Raw genomic sequence first — 16,836 nt, forward strand, 5'->3', positions numbered from 1 at the left:
GCCATTTGCAGCCTTTTTTTCTAATACCTGAGACCTTTAAGCCCTTTAACTTTTTAATGCAATGTTAATGAGTGTAACTGTTTTTTAAAGTTTATTTTTGATATGTTTTATGCAACTTTTTAGTAGAGCGTAACAGTTAAAGGGACAGTCAACACTTCCGTTAACATGATTTGGTATTGAAAATAAAAAAACGAAGACCTGCCTGCACTATACCCCTCCTGCCTTGCCGCCTTGCTTCTGCGCGTGCAATTTCTGTCCTAGGACTGGATTCTGATTTGCTTATCAGTTGAAGAAGAAGGCAGCTACGTAACGGTGGGGGGAGTTCGGCTGCCATATTTACCGGGTATTAGAGTAGTTAGCGACGCTGATTAGGACAGAAGCAAGGCGGCAAGGCAGGAGGGGAATAGTGCAGGCGGATCTCTGTTTTTTTATTTTCACTATCAAATCATGTTAAATGAAGTGTTGACTGTTCCTTTAACAAGAGCTCTGAAGTCACGATAACCTAACAATCATAAATCGTGATTGCGTTCACCTGTTTGCATTTACTTTAAAAAAAAATTATATATCTCTTGCGCACAATGGTTAGCACGCCACTCGTAATCTTGCCCTTAGTAATCCAAAAACAATAAGGGTATGGGTTACCAAACAAAATGGCAATTCTGTGGGTTTAGTGATTGTATCACAAGTTGAAGTGCTTCATAATTGATCCGTTTTGTGTAGTGTTGCTAAAAGATGATGTGTGCAATTAACCTGTTGTGCTACAACGCCATAGAGATATGTGTGTATATCTCTTTAAGGGTTTTGAACAGGGGCATTATTGTATAGTGGGCATGTGTGTTTGTTGAGTTATCAATTTGGCTAATTTTTATTACTGTGAAATTACTTATTATTTATTTCTTACGGTCGATTGAGCAGCTGGTGTTTGTATCAGGCGTCATTGCTTCCTATTGCTAATATGGCGGGGGTTATTTCAATATGTTTTATCTTACATACAAAACCAGTTTTACATTCAAAATTTTTGTTGTCAAATAGTGTTGTCTGGGGTTTTTCAAGTTCTTTTAGCTGGGGAATTTGATAAATGATAAACAGCCCTGTAAATGTGTCGCTAACAATTTGAATTGTGATCAGAAAAACATAAGCTCATGTTATATATTGGACCATTTTTCAGAGAATTGATATTGGTAAACAAAGAATATGGTTGACTGTGATGGCATTGACGCTGAAAATGGCTCATTGGCAATCGCTAACATGCAGATAATTACCAAATGATAAATTGTAGTCAACACCTATGTGTTTAACCATGCTGAGGGCTTAAACACATGGTAAAAGGGATATTAATCAGTATGAGATTGTAATTTAAAGGGACATACCCAAAAAATGTATTTCTTGATTCAGAATTTGATTTTAAATAACTTTCCAACTTCTATTATCTAATTTTCTTCATTTTCTTGTTATCCTTTGTTAAAAAGCAGGAAGGTAAGTTTATGAGTGTGCACATGTCTGCAGCACTATATTGTAGCAGGTATGCAATAATGTTGTACATTAGCAAGAGCACTATTCCCTGTCATGTAGTGCTCCAGACACGTGCCCACTACCTATCTAGATATCTCTTCTACAAATTCAACAAAGAATAACATGAGAACAAAGCAAATTTGATAATAGAAGTAAATTGGAAACTTTTTTTTAAATTATATTCTCTATCTATATGAATCATGAAATAATTTTTTTTTGTCCCTTTAAAACATTGTGTTATGTATAGTTAAAGGGACAGTCTACAATAGAATTTTTATTGTTTTAAAATATAGATAATATCTTTATTACCCACTCCCCAACTTTGTACTATTATATATTTTGTGTCCACTTTTTCTGTAATTTATTTGTTTTTCTAAATTCCACTAAGTTTCTATAAATGAATGGGCACCGCCATATTTTAAACATTTTCCCCAAAACAATTAGGGACAGATATAAAATAGGCAATAAAAGAAACTGTCCAAACAAAGCTGTGTGGAACATAGAATTATCTACCAAGTTTCTTCCCACGCAGAATTGTTTGCACACATTTTATTTTATTGCCTGATCCCTAATTGTTCTCAGCAGAAGATAGTGATATATAGAAAATTAGTTCAAACATGGCAGTGCCCATTACTTTATAAAAATTAAATCTTTACACTTATATCTTCAATATTTAAACAACTAATATAATTGTAAAACATAAATCTACATAATATTTTAAGGCTAATTTTTCCTTTGAACACATCATCACGTTTAGCAGATATGTGCATATGTTGCTTCTAGCTCACTAAGCAAAGTGCAGCTTTTGGCATTAACATCATTGCAGGGGTTAAAGGGAAAGTAAAGTCAAGCTGATTGGTGGCTGTACATGTATGTCTCTTGTCATTGGCTCACCCAATGTGTTCAGCTTGCTCCCAGTAGGGCACAGCTGCTGCTTCAACAAATGATACCAAGAAAATAAAGCAAATTTGAAAATAGAAGTAAATTGTAAAGGTGTTTAAAATGTTATGCGCTTTCTGAATCATGAAAGAAAAACAACTTTTCAAGAATTAAACACATAGAAACATTCATTTAAAAATAAAATGTTTTATTAAATGAGTGCATTATATTATTACACTAGAATGTACCTATAAACATAAACTTTTTTTTATTAACACACAAGAATATATATATGTGTGTGTGCCTGTGTGTATATGTGTCTGTCTGTGTGTGTATCTGTGTTTGTGTGTGTGTCTGTGTGTGTATGTGTCTGTCTGTGTGTGTATCTATGTTTGTGTGTGTGTCTGTGTGCATATGTATCGGTCTGTGTCTGTGTGCATATGTGTGTGTCTATGTTTGTGTGTGTGCGTATCTGTGTGTGTGTGTATGTGTGTCTGTGTGTGTATGTATGCATGTGTGTGTGTGTCTGTGTGCATATGTGTGTGTCTATGTTTGTGTGTGTGCATATCTGTGTGTGTATATGTGCGTGTGTGTGTGTGTCTGTGTGTGTATGTATGTATGTGTGTTTGTGTCTGTGTGCATATGTGTGTGTCTATGTTTGTGTGTGTGCATATCTGTATATGTGTGTGTATATGTGTGTGTGTGTATGTGTGTCTGTGTGTGTATGTATGTATGTGTGTGTGTGTCTGTGTGCATATGTGTGTGTCTATGTTTGTGTGTGTGCGTATCTGTGTGTGTGTGTATGTGTGTCTGTGTGTGTATGTATGCATGTGTGTGTGTGTCTGTGTGCATATGTGTGTGTCTATGTTTGTGTGTGTGCATATCTGTGTGTGTATATGTGTGTGTGTGTGTGTGTGTGTGTGTCTGTGTGTGTATGTATGTATGTGTGTTTGTGTCTGTGTGCATATGTGTGTGTCTATGTTTGTGTGTGTGCATATCTGTATATGTGTGTGTATATGTGTGTGTGTGTGTGTGTATGTGTGTCTGTGTGTGTATGTATGTATGTGTGTGTGTGTCTGTGTGCATATGTGTGTGTCTATGTTTGTGTGTGTGCGTATCTGTGTGTGTGTGTATGTGTGTGTATATGTGTGTGTGTGTATTTGTGTCTGCGTGTGTATGTATGTATGTGTGTGTGTGTCTGTGTGCATATGTGTGTGTCTATGTTTGTGTGTGTTCGTATCTCTGTGTGTGTGTATGTGTGTGTATATGTTTGTGTGTCTGTGTGTGTCTGTATGTATGTATGTGTGTGTGTGTCTGTGTGTATGTGTGTGTATACAAATAAAATATATTGTATAAAAGATCACAGAATTGTCATTTTATATCATTGCATAACATTAATAAAGTTATCAGAGTATTACTTGTGTATAAAATGTATCACAAATGTTTCATCAATATCAAAAAGGTAAAAAGAAAAGGGGTGAAAACTAATGACCTGGCCTTTGCTTTGTCACCTCAGCATATGTTCTCTCATCAGAGCAGTAGTGACATACATTATGTTGTACTGTTAAACTATGGTTCCTACTCACTGAAACACTCCTATAGCCTCTGGGAAATATTGTGCTTCTGCTTTGCAATAGTTACCTCACATCCATAATTTTAAAGCTGCGATGTATTTGTAAACAACCTACACAGCATCATTCCTTAGTGCTGCATTTTCATTGAAGGAGTTTGTTATTCCCACTTCCTGGTCTCATGGGATAGTTTATAATCTCCAAACTCATCCCGTCTGTCACTTTCCTTCTGATTCACTGTCCCTGGCCTTCTTTTCCTCGGCTCTCCCACTTCCATCCAATCCCTCTCTCTCTCTTCTTTATGAAATATGCATGTGGAACAGATGTCCTCATCCCCCCTCCACTCCCCATCCAGACACACTCCTGGTCCTCTCTTCATCCCTCCCCTCTGCCCCTTAGCCAACTCACAGGAGCGCTCCAGCCCCTCCTCTCTTCCCCAGGGCTTTCCCATTCTGTCAGCCAATGGATTCCCCTCCCAGCTGTTTAATATGTATGATGGAAGGCACTGCAGTGACCAATCAGAGACATACCTCCATCCTTCATGTGGACTCCTCTATGTGTCCATATATATAAATATATGGAAGTCCTATACACATGGGTGTATATGTATTTAGGCTTGTAACTAGCTCAGTCTGAGCCCCTTTACTTATATATTTATGTCCATGCACCTGTCTGTAACCTAAGGTAGAACATTTCAAGTATACATTTTCCAGTACAAGCAATATTGGTTTAAGCTTAAAGAGAAAGTGCACCTCCTTTTAATGACAGGACATAGTGTTCTCAAATACATGGATACTGGGACACAGCAAACTAAACTGAAGATGGAAGAGTAATTTAAGAGGTAAGTTTTTTTATTGTAAGCCTTTTATATGTCAACATAATCTAATATATCTGTCTATCTATCTATCTATCTATCTGTCTGTCTGTCTGTCTATCTCATTATCTTCTTGTTGCTCCCTTTGGGTATTTTAGAAGATAATCAAATGCTTTGGTCTCTTTTTGTCTTTGAAGTTTATATATAGAACTTGAATTTCTTTCTGTAATGTTTGTGTATCTGCTTATCTTTAGCAGCTGTCATGTCTTAATGTTTTGTTCGGCTGTAACACTTCACTGTCCCTACTGCTGTTGTTATCAAGCTGACAATCCCAATAGATCTTTTGTTACAGGGTTTGCTATCTCTCCACTCCCCTATTCCCAAGCACACATTCCAAGGCATCCTATCCGTATCACAAAGGAACTTGTCTTTTTTATCTGTAACAAAGGCCTGAATCTTATAGAGTACCATAGCTAATTTATGGATGTTTTAATTCTGAGTAATATGAGATCTGCTTGAATTTAATAATATATTTGGTTTTGCTTTGCCAAATGTGAATATAGAAAAGCTAAACTAATTAAAATAGAATCGTCAGATTCAATTATTTTATCTAACTCATCATTATGCCATGTTACATTATTAATAGATGTTCATACGAAATGTTTTCCTAAAAAGTTTTTTTGTTTTTAATTGAATTAGTTACTTCCACCTCTGCGGGTTGTTTCAATGGAATATTAAGTGAAATGAACGTTTAAACGTATTTATTTACAAGAACAAAATAATCAAAAAGTTCTTGTTCCTTTAATAGCGTTTGTATGTTTTATTGGACACCTGTAGCAAATGATAATTTTTTCACTTTCTGTGTAGCTGTTTAGTAGAGGAAAAGTTAAGTTTTCTTTTAGTTCCTTAAAAAATATAATTGGCTACTTTTCATGTTATGCATTTTTTAGGAATAGAGTTTAAATGGAATGTGCTTACTCCTAGTTCCCAAAATAACATTTTTATGAACTAGGACTGTTAATATAAGCTGGGGGGGGGGGGGTCCTTCCTCCAATCTACAGAAACTGGGGAGCCCTGCCTTTTTCCTTGTTGATGTTGGGGAACTGATCATCCAATCCTAAAAATCTAAATATCACATAGGCTAAACTAGTTAAATTCAGTAACAGCAACAGTGTGTTGCAACTTTTTTTTGTTTAATAAATCATTAGCAAATTATAGCCAAAACATATATTAACTCATGCATCATAGCCCATTCATTTTAAAAAGTACCTAATGAACTTTTACAATGAAATGTTTATGCGCCTGATTACTTTTCTGGTAATGTCTAAAGTTTAATCTCTTGGGTACGGAACATGTTCTTAAATATATGTATGTATATATGTGTATATATGTGTGTATATATATATATATATATATATATATTTATTTATATATATATATATTTATATATGTGTGTAATGTATGTATATATATATATATATATATATAAATATATATATGTGTGTGTGTGTATATATATATATATTGTTTGTTTTTTGTGAAGTTCTGCAAACCTGCAAATAAACTTACACTATGTGAATAATTTTATAGGAAATTAACTTCCAAATATTATTTTCTTGTTTTTGCCTCCCTCCCAAACATATATTTTTGGTCTCATTAGTGTTGTTAATCTATATATTTACAAATGAGTATAACAGTTTTCCCTTTATATTTTCATGTTTAATGTAGAATAAACATCAGACATACCATGAAAAAATATGTAATTTTGTTAAACAATTATTTATATTAGTCATCTATTTTTTTAGATATATTTTAATTTCAATATCAATATTTTTTCCAGAGTATTACATATTTATGCTGCAAATAATTATTACAAATATATTAACTGGAAGATCAGTTAAGAAAATTATTTAAAAAAATGCAACTGGTCCAAGAATTTGATGCAATAAAATGTCTTATATTAAATAATTTAAATATTGTTGGAATGTTAAATAAAATAAGTTAAAAATAAAATTTTAATATGTGTTAAAAGTTAACTATATATTTATCATAAGTTCCAAACCCTCTTTTTAACCTAAAGTGTCCAAATTTACCAATAAAGGGTCATTTTTAGACATAGCTTTCAGAAATAAATAGGACTGGGGGTCACTAAAAATAATAAAACATTTATGAAGCTTATTAAAAATTAATAAATTTTGCTAGTTTATTCTAGACAAAACCATTTATAACAAACAAAAATAATTTCAATTTTAGGATAAAATGATAATTATTTAAAGTCCCATTATAAGTTCCTCTAATGGCATTTTGTAAAATATATAATAAAAAAAGATGTAAAGCCAAACTTTATCTTCATAAAAACATTATTTCTTTATATTAATTAGGTCAGTTTAAAATTAATGGTTACCACATTTGTCACAAATTCCTGTAACAAAAAAAAATGAATAGACATTAAAAATGGTTTTAAAACTATATATTATATTCTACAATAATATTTTTTTTTTGTCATCCTAAATTAGTGGGGACAAATTTAAGAAATACATTTGCAGACTGCTTACAATAAATTTGTTGAGAATATCCAATTTAAGGTTGTAAAATGTGTTAGGATGTAATTTTTAATAGTATTAGTAACAGGTTGTCTTGCAGTTAATTTAACGAGTGACAGCAAGGAAAACATTCTTGTGTCAGATTCAGTCTCAGACCTTCCTTTTTGCTTTTCAGTAATGTACATTTCATTAAGCTATAAACATATATAATGATGCTCTTGTGAGCTATGTAACTGTGTATAAACACAAATGATTCAACAAACAGAAGACTGTTTGCTATTTTACAATGCAATGTAACAATGGATTGGAGCAAAGGGAAAATGATTGCTAAAATCTCCACCCATGTTTTAAATATTTTTTCAACTATTTCTAAATATTTACAAATACATATTATTTAAGAATATTATTTAAATGTCTTTACTTTAGAGTTTTGTATTTTAGAGCTCATAATATTGTATCTCCAGAGAGACATAATGATAAACAGAAAGTGAATAAATATAAATATATATATAATATTTACTATTATTTGTACATCATACGTGGATTAGATACCTGTTAATACAGAGCATATATCTATAGAATGTAGCTGGAGTGAAATAAGCCTGTAATAGCTCAAATGTCTTTTTAATCTTTCTGCTAATTATTTTGTATTTCCTAGTATTAGGGGGATGCACATTTAAATTAGGCTCACAATCAGTGTGAAACAGTGAAATAAAAAATGCATGTCACATTATTGGCCAAGCAGGTGCAATATTTCAAAATGTTCCCATGTTTATTGAAATATATTTATATATATATATATATATATATATATATATATATTATTCACCTAAATAATAATATGAGCACATACAAGCACACATTAAGCAGATAGATAGATATATAGATAGATGATAGATAGATAGATAGATAGATAGATAGATAGATAGATAGATGGATGGATGGATGGATGATATTTAGTAGGACCTGCACTTTCACCTTCAACAAGCTTGCCACCAAGCTGACAGGAACAAGTTAAATGACAATAATTATACATTTATAATTGTGTGCATTATCAATATACAGTATTTATGTTAGACGTGCACTTTCACCTTCAACAAGTTGGGCGTCAGGATCAAATATGTGTGGGTGTATTTATGTGTACATATGTGTGTATATATATATATATATATGTGTGTGTGTCTGTTATATATATCTATATATATATGTGTGTGTGTGTGTGTATATAAATATATATATGTGTATATATATTTATATATATATATATGTGTGTCTATATATATATATATATATGTGTGTCTATATATATATATATATATATATATATATGTGTCTGTGTTATATATATATATATATGTGTGTGTCTATATTATATATATATATATATGTGTGTGTGTGTATATATATATATATATATATATATATATATATATATATATATGTATATATATTTATATATATGTGTGTGTATATATATATATATATATTTATTATGTGTGTGTGTAAGTATATTTGGATAGTTAATAGAGATAGATGGATATATATCTATACACATGGGTACTGTTGCTCTTCTGTTTTTGAGTTGACAAATTATAATGTGCTACAGAGAGTAAATGTATTTTCCATATATTTCTTTTCATAATCACCTCAGCGGCCTTGGGTGTGCAACATAATAGATTGCATTACTGGTTAGCCCTGAAATATAGCAATGCCCAGCACCCAACACACATAATCAGCTGAATATCCAGGCCTCATACAAAGACGAGCCACAATAATCCAGTTTTTTCATATGACAATAGGTGTGCCCATTCATCATTGCCTTCATTGGCCCAGCCCCATGTGAAATGGCGAGAGCAAGGTATGACGTGTGCTATCTGCTGTAATTCACTTGTGATGAGTAGCACTCACTAGAAATGGCAGAGACAAGCGCTTATGTAGATCTGATTAGCTGTGAGGAGGTATCACAGGGTTGAATCTGTGCCTTGTGGCTGCTCATCGTCAGTAAACAAAGAGTTATAGAATTTATCTATATTTCTGTCCAGCTGAGACTAAAAAATACATTCAGTGACCATGAAACTCACATGATTAAATCAACCAAAATAGCTGCACTCACAGTTCTCTAAGGTGCATTTTTTTCACAATTTAACACTTTAATGTAGCTTGATTAAATGAGAAATGTATCTGTTTCAATTTTCCTTTTTTTAATAATTATTTACATGTAAAACAAGTACAGAATTATAGTATCTGATTCATCTGCACCAAGAAATAATGATTGACAAGCTGTATGTGTGCGCCACAATTAAAGGGACATGAAACTCAAATTTCCAATTTACTTCTATTATCTAATTTGCTTTATTCTCTTGTTATCCTTTGTTGAAAAGCACCAAATTCATCAAATTAGATAATAGAACTAAATTGGAATGTTGTTTTAAATTGTATTATCTATCTGAATCATAAAATAAATATTTTGGGTTTCATGTCCCTTTAACACTTAAAAAATTAAAAGCACCAGTTTACATTTTTTATTAGGACACAATTATTGGAACTTTATCAAGGTATTGAAATAGAATTGAAGAGAGGATAAAGCTAGAGAATGATTCAAAAATATAATAATTTCTGTTTAAAGGCACCTGTGCCATAACGTTTATACTGTTATCGTTGTATGAAGCTACATACATGAAGACTTTTATACAAATAAGATATGAAAGGAGCATTCCAGTGTTCAAATAAAATGCAACTTACACTCCTGAACAGGACACAACTAGTGAGCCAATCAGCATTTGCTACGTATTTATTTGCTAACTACTTACCTGTGTCTTTCTCAGGAACAACATGGGAGTCCACCTATAACCTGACTTTATATTTTTTGCAGTAGTTAGAAATAAGCAGAATGTAATGCTCTACTTAGATACTCTGCAAAAAGTGTGTATATAAATGTGTGTAGCAATTATTAGAAATATATTACACACGTGTATTTGGCACTGGCAGTAACTTTATTCTACACTGTATTTGGAACAATGTTTTAAAGTACTATAACTTTTTATTGTACAAAGGGTGTTCCTGTACTAAAATATATAATTTTTATTATTTTTTTTATGGGATGTTTCACTGGCCACCAATAGATATATGGGAGTTTCCCTATCAGCCAGTGAGCTTCTAACCCATTAAGGAGTATTGCACAAGCATGACTTTTAACCATCTTTTCTTTAAGTAGAGCATAGGCAGCCAGACAGACAGGCAGACTGACAGGTAGATAAAGAGATACAAGTTCTGGAGCACATAACAAGAGTATCCTCAGTCAGAGGGTCTTGGAATCTAGTGGAAAGAAGGTGACAGTGAATTCTGCAAGCTCTAGTGCTGTGATCAGGCTATAGGGTGTGGCATGTTGTTGATTTACTTGTGTTCAAGGTACACAGCCCTGCAGAACAAGCCATAAAGGGAGTGGCTTCTGTGTCACTGTCCCATAGGGACCCCTACTGAGTTCAGCCCTTTTCAGACACATTGCACAAAGCAGCTGGGTTGGGTTCCATATGTCTCCAGTGGCAGACTCTGTGACATACGGGCTAATTTAATATATACCCCCTAGACCCCTCCTCCTTCTGCCTCCCTCTGTCTCTCCTTCCCATCCATCCACCACCTGTCCCGTCTCAGGAGACCCCCAAGAGAAAAATGCTTTTTCATTTACATCTATATTTATAAAATGTGCCGAGTTCCCCCCAGGCACTACTCACTGCCTTTGGGTGCTTAATTTTGCTTACCTCATTTGTACAACTTGTCAGCTCCACTTAGGGTGAGACAGGAGGATACTTTCCACTCAGAATATTGTCATGAATTTATTTCTTCATAATCTTCTCTTTAACTTTGTCTACTTCTCTTTAGATTTCTGTTTGTTTTGTTTTAGTTCACTGTTTGTGTTTTTACCACTTTTTTTCCTTAGCATATTTCTTTTTTTCATAGTTATATATTTACTATAGGCCAAGGGAGGGGAGTAAATATGTCTAAACTTACACAGTTGCGTTAAATATAGGCCATACTACAAAATGTTCTTGCATTTTGTTTTCTAAACAAAATAACCATGGCCATCTTCCAGAGATCAAGTTTTCAGAGGAACATGCATTAAAAAAAGTCAGGCCAAGTTTTATAGAATGGAAACAAAGATAGTTCACCTTCAAAAGGAAGTCATATTGCTTTTGGACTATAGTCAAATAGTAGAAACATTTCACAGGCACACAGAGAGTAGTAGCAAAACAAACTTTTAAAAATATGGAAATTACTGAACTGTTTTTAAAGGATTGTAGATCTATGAAATAGCTTTCCAGTGCAGATTGTATCACATTCATAACGGCGGCAGAGAGTTATATGGGAGAATGTTGACATATCAAAAATTGTAGATAAAAAAATACTATGACAGAACATAGGACAGATCATGTTTGTATCTTATATTATTGAGCAGTAATTAACAACAGGGATATTTTCTAATTTATTGCTGATCAGCCATTAATTACCTAATACTAATGGAGATGTGAATTCTGAACTCTTTAACACAACAGTTTCCAAATGCTACATGGTTAATAAGAATATATATGTGTTCAGTATTGGCATATGAATCCGTCTAACTGCATTTGAGTTCACTCTCCTTCCTATATCAACAAGTATTTAAAACTGTTTTTTTTTTTTGTCTTTTTTAGTATGCTGAAGCCAGTTAGGGAGAGACTAAAAAGAGCTCTTGCACATATAAAACAATCACTGTGTAGCATGCTGCATGGTAACTGCTCTGTAAATTGCAGCAAAAGTGAGCACAGTTATTAATACAATTAAGTTAAATTATTACTTTACAGTCCCTTATTACATACTTTCCCTTTATATTTATTCATATTCTTTATTGAACCATATAACTTTTTACCGATTTAATTCTCACATTCTTTTCTGTCCTTTTCTATCTGTTCTTCACATCTCTCTGCCCTTTTCATATCTTTATCATATCTCTTTCTCTGTTTCTACATCCCATTGGATTGGAAGTGATGCATTAAAGCGATACGAAACCCAATTTTTTTCTTTCATGATTCTGATAGAGCATGCAATTTTAAGCAACTCTCTCTATTATCAATTTTTCTTTTTTCTCTTGCTATCTTTATTTTAAAAGCAGAAAGGTAAAGGTTAGAAGCCTGCCCATTTTAGGTTCAGCACCCTGGATTGTGCTTACTTATTGGTGGCAACATTTAGTAAACCAATAAGCAAGCACAACCCAGGTTTTGAACCAAAAATGGGCCGGCATCTCAGCTTTACTGTCCTGCTTTTAAAATAAAGATAGCAAGAGAACAAAGACAATTTGATAATAGGAGTAAATTAGAAAGTTGCTTAAAATTGCAAGCACTATCTGAATCATTAAAGAAAAAATTAGGATTTAGTGTCCGTTTAAGCTATATACATTATTTCCATGTACCTTTATACAAACTTGCCTCCAAAAGATGCTATAAATGGGTTTCTTGAACTATTTAATTCTTGCATATGAAATGTTATGAATGAAAATGTTGCAGGGTAGAAATGTGGGGAAAAGTCTTTTTAACACATTGGATTCCTTAGAGAACACAACAGATTACTTAATGGGGTGTCATAACCCTCTCAAGTAGCTAAAGGGTTAAAATGTAACCAAAACTTGACCTTGCGGACTTTTTATCTACAACGTTTGAAAGCATATAATAATTATAGTTCTGACTACAATTATTTGAACTGCAACGTTCAGGCCACTGCATTTCATTAGTATAATGATTCCTGGCACACTAGCTCTAATTAATTGTCTGAAATAAATTAATTTGGTTATATTGTTTTTTTCTTTATTGAATATTACATGAAAGACTTATAGAGAGCATCTTTCAAATGTCTGTCTTTCTCTTCTATTGTAGGAGATTTCCAAGGGGAAAACCTTAAAGAACAGAAGCACGAACAAGAAGAGAAAAATTGTGAGCTAAACGTTTTTATGAGCAAGATCAATTGCAACATCTGTGCCAATAAGTTTCAGTTAACACCACAACTCTTCAAAAATATTTCAAGTTTTGTTTGGTGACAATATATTTTTTTTTCTTTTTACACAAATTTCTGAAGCACTTTATTTACTGATTTGGAGAAACTGACAGATCTGTTAGGACATCTGGCAGATTAAACAAAGAAATGATGTTAAACTCCGAACAGACGGAGATTCCCGCACATTCAGAGACTGAATCTGTCTTCAGCGATTGTGGAGGAGGTTTAAATGATGCCGGGGGGATCAGTTTATGTGGAGAAACCCGTATATGTGATGCCAATGATGCTGTCAAAAGAGAGCTCCAGCACTTAAGCAGAGAAGAACGACGTAGACGGAGAAGGGCAACTGCAAAGTACCGCACAGCTCATGCTACTCGGGAGCGTATCAGAGTAGAAGCCTTCAACTTGGCCTTTGCAGAACTTCGTAAACTTCTTCCTACGCTACCTCCTGACAAGAAGCTGTCTAAAATTGAGATCCTGCGATTGGCTATCTGCTACATCTCTTATCTTAACCATGTTCTGGATGTTTGAGAACTTTGAGAAGCTATAAGGGGGTTTAAAAGATTTAACCCTCTTATTTTCACTTGCTGCTTCATTCAGCTCTAAACAGACCTTGTGACAACAGAGAATCCATGGAACCAAACATGATCTCTCTGTTAATGACTATAGTAAATTTACTACTAGACTATAGAATTTTATTACAGATCAGCCACAATGGCTGCTCCAAGACCCAGCCTTTCCCCAGGACTTTAATCATAAAAATAGAAGACCACTTAGAATGATGGTTTGAGTAAAGGAGGATTTCAATCAAATAAGCAAGTCTGCCATCTATCATTTACTCATCAGAACAGTTTTGCTCAAGTTGAATTTTACCTAGTTCATCAAAGCAACAATGTAAACAAAGACCTGCAAGTTATATTCTGTGTTTATGGTAGACAAAAGTCCATAAAAATCTGTTCAAAGAGCACTCATGGTAGTTCTTGAATTTAAAATTTAGGAAATGAAGAATATTGTTCTCTAGAACTTGGATGAATGTTTAGACAAAAGAGAATTTAAGTTGCACTTTTGTGTTATGTTTCCATAGAAATCAAAATGCTAAATTCCAAGACTGTTGACCATTGTCACCAGGGCTTCTCAAATGCCAACTGGATGTGCATGACTGTGACCAAAATTGAAAAAGATGTATTCCAAAATTGGTTTATGCACTAATATAGAAATATTGTCAGTCTTTATTCCTGTATGCAAACAAACATACAAGTAGCATAAACTGTTCATTAGACACAGTTTATCTCTTATTAAAGGCAGCAATTTTTAAAAATAAATTATACTGAGTATGATGCATTCCATAAAAATACAATTACCACTTACCTATGGCATAACTTCTAATTTATCCATATGTTCATAACCTAGATCTAGTTAAAATGACTAAACTTTTTTTTATTAAAAAGAGACAGTCTCATTAAACCATATGTATAGTTCAGCTAAGATTTTCAACAGACAATGATCAATAGTAGATATATAAGAAATCCTTAAACACTGCCCATTGCAGAATATAGTAAACTCCCCTTAAATAGATCCCCTTATTTATTTAAATAACAAGAAAAAATGTGCACTTTTCTTTACAGAAAATAAAACAATATATATTTTATTAGTCTGGGGTCTGCTGTGAAATTCTAGATATGACCCAAATTTTGTAGATTATTTGAACAGACTTAGTGTGAGAGTTATGTCTGATGTAATTAATCGTAGAAGCAATATTTTCTTTATTATTCATACCTAAAGCAAAGTTTGTGCTGCTGTAAACTGTGCATTTTGCTTGCTTTAGGGTAAAATGTGATACATGGAATGAATGTGTAATATCATTGATCTTTTTAGGGCAGAAAGTCAGTAAATTAAATGTTAAACAAACTCTTTTTTTGTGTAATATTAAAGCAGTCAAATTTCAATTTTACTGACATTCAAACTGTTCTTTAAAGAATACTTTTTAAATTTCTCTACTTAATGAATTTCTTGTTGCTTCTACAGTCACATTATGTTTCAGGGTTAAAAATGTGTGCCAGGAAGGTATTTTATTTATTTTAATTTATTTTATATGTCAATATTTATTTGTTGTGTTGTGCACTTTTTAATAAAAAAAAATCTAAGGAATTTCAAAACATAAATGGACACAGTAAAATGGAAGGTTTGTTATCAACTAAAAGTATTGTCTCTATATATGTGGGTATATACATTGCATACTTCTCTTTTATCCTAGAGGTTAAACTCACATTATTAAAGCCTCTAACATTCAAGAAAAATATGTATCAAAATGCAGCCAAAGAGTTTTGACTTGATGTTCTTTCATGAAGTCTACCAGCAAATCAGTTATTGTTAAAATAAAGGAGATGAGACATCTTAAGGGAAATGAACAGGAAATTAGAGGCTTAAAAATATACTGTATGTGTGTGTATATATATATATATACTTGATACATTTTTAGTTGATAGCCGCTTTCTTTTATTGGACCTGGGTTTATTATGCTACATTACTACATGTAATTTGAATATCTCAACTTTTTTCTCTTAATAGTCCCATGGTTGTCCACTGGGGAAATGAGATTTACAATTTAAGATCCAATTTTTTGAAACATAAAATACCGCTTTGAGAAAAGTAGACTGGCGCTCCTCCGTTATATAGCTCAGGCCTACTTTCCTCCTTAGCCATATTTGCTCAATTTTAAATATGCCCTTAATTCTTGGAACTGTACATATTTTGACGTTTTCTGTGTTTAGATGAGATAAGAATAATTATTTATGATTTCCTAAAAAAACATGAAATCAATTAAAAGAAAAAAAAAAAGGTGCTGAAAAAATTGTGTCTGTATTTTTTCTAAACCAGTCTGTGATGGGAATGAAACAGAGAAAAACTGAACACACAGTGCTTAATTGAAAAAAAAAAAATACATCATAGTTCACAAAAATATAATATTTTGCAATAAAATAAACATTTTGACATTTTAGTATAATATATATATATATATATATATTCTTTTTTTTCTTTTTTTAAAGGGACATGAAACCCACAAATTTTCTTTCATGATTTAGACAGAGCACAAAAATTTAAACAACTTTCCAATGTACTTTCTGTATCTAATTTGCTTTGTTCCCTTTGTATACTTTGTTTAAAAGCATATCTAGATAGACTCAGAAGCTGGAAGCTAGCTACTAATTGGTGGCTGCACATATATGCCTCTTGTGATTGGCTTACCAAAGTGTTCAGCTAGTTCCCAGTAATGCATTGCTGCTTCTTCAAGAAAGGATTCTAAGATAATGAAGCAAAATTGATCATAGAAGTACATTGAAAAGTTGTTTACATATGTATGCTCAGTCTGAATCATTAAAGAAAATGTTTGGGTTTAATGTCCCTTTAAGCATTCAATTCTGCTGTCTGTCTATTTACTTTCCCATGCTATATTTTTCATTATTTTCTGTCCATCGTGGGACTAGACCCTATGCAA

The 16,836-nt window shown here is 32.7% G+C and overlaps 1 protein-coding gene across 1 annotated transcript; it reads left to right on the top strand.

Annotated features, from left to right (window-relative positions):
- Positions 1 to 4,635: 4,635 nt before the first annotated feature.
- Positions 4,636 to 13,871, top strand: NHLH1 (nescient helix-loop-helix 1). The gene is made up of 2 exons (XM_053695763.1): positions 4,636 to 4,803; positions 13,223 to 13,871. Exon 2 carries the CDS (start codon positions 13,488 to 13,490, stop codon positions 13,869 to 13,871), a length of 384 nt encoding a protein of 127 aa, XP_053551738.1. The 5' UTR covers positions 4,636 to 4,803; positions 13,223 to 13,487.
- The last annotated feature ends 2,965 nt before the right edge of the window (positions 13,872 to 16,836 follow it).

This window comes from Bombina bombina, chromosome 1 (genome assembly GCF_027579735.1).
Source record: "Bombina bombina isolate aBomBom1 chromosome 1, aBomBom1.pri, whole genome shotgun sequence".
Taxonomy (NCBI): domain Eukaryota; kingdom Metazoa; phylum Chordata; class Amphibia; order Anura; family Bombinatoridae; genus Bombina; species Bombina bombina.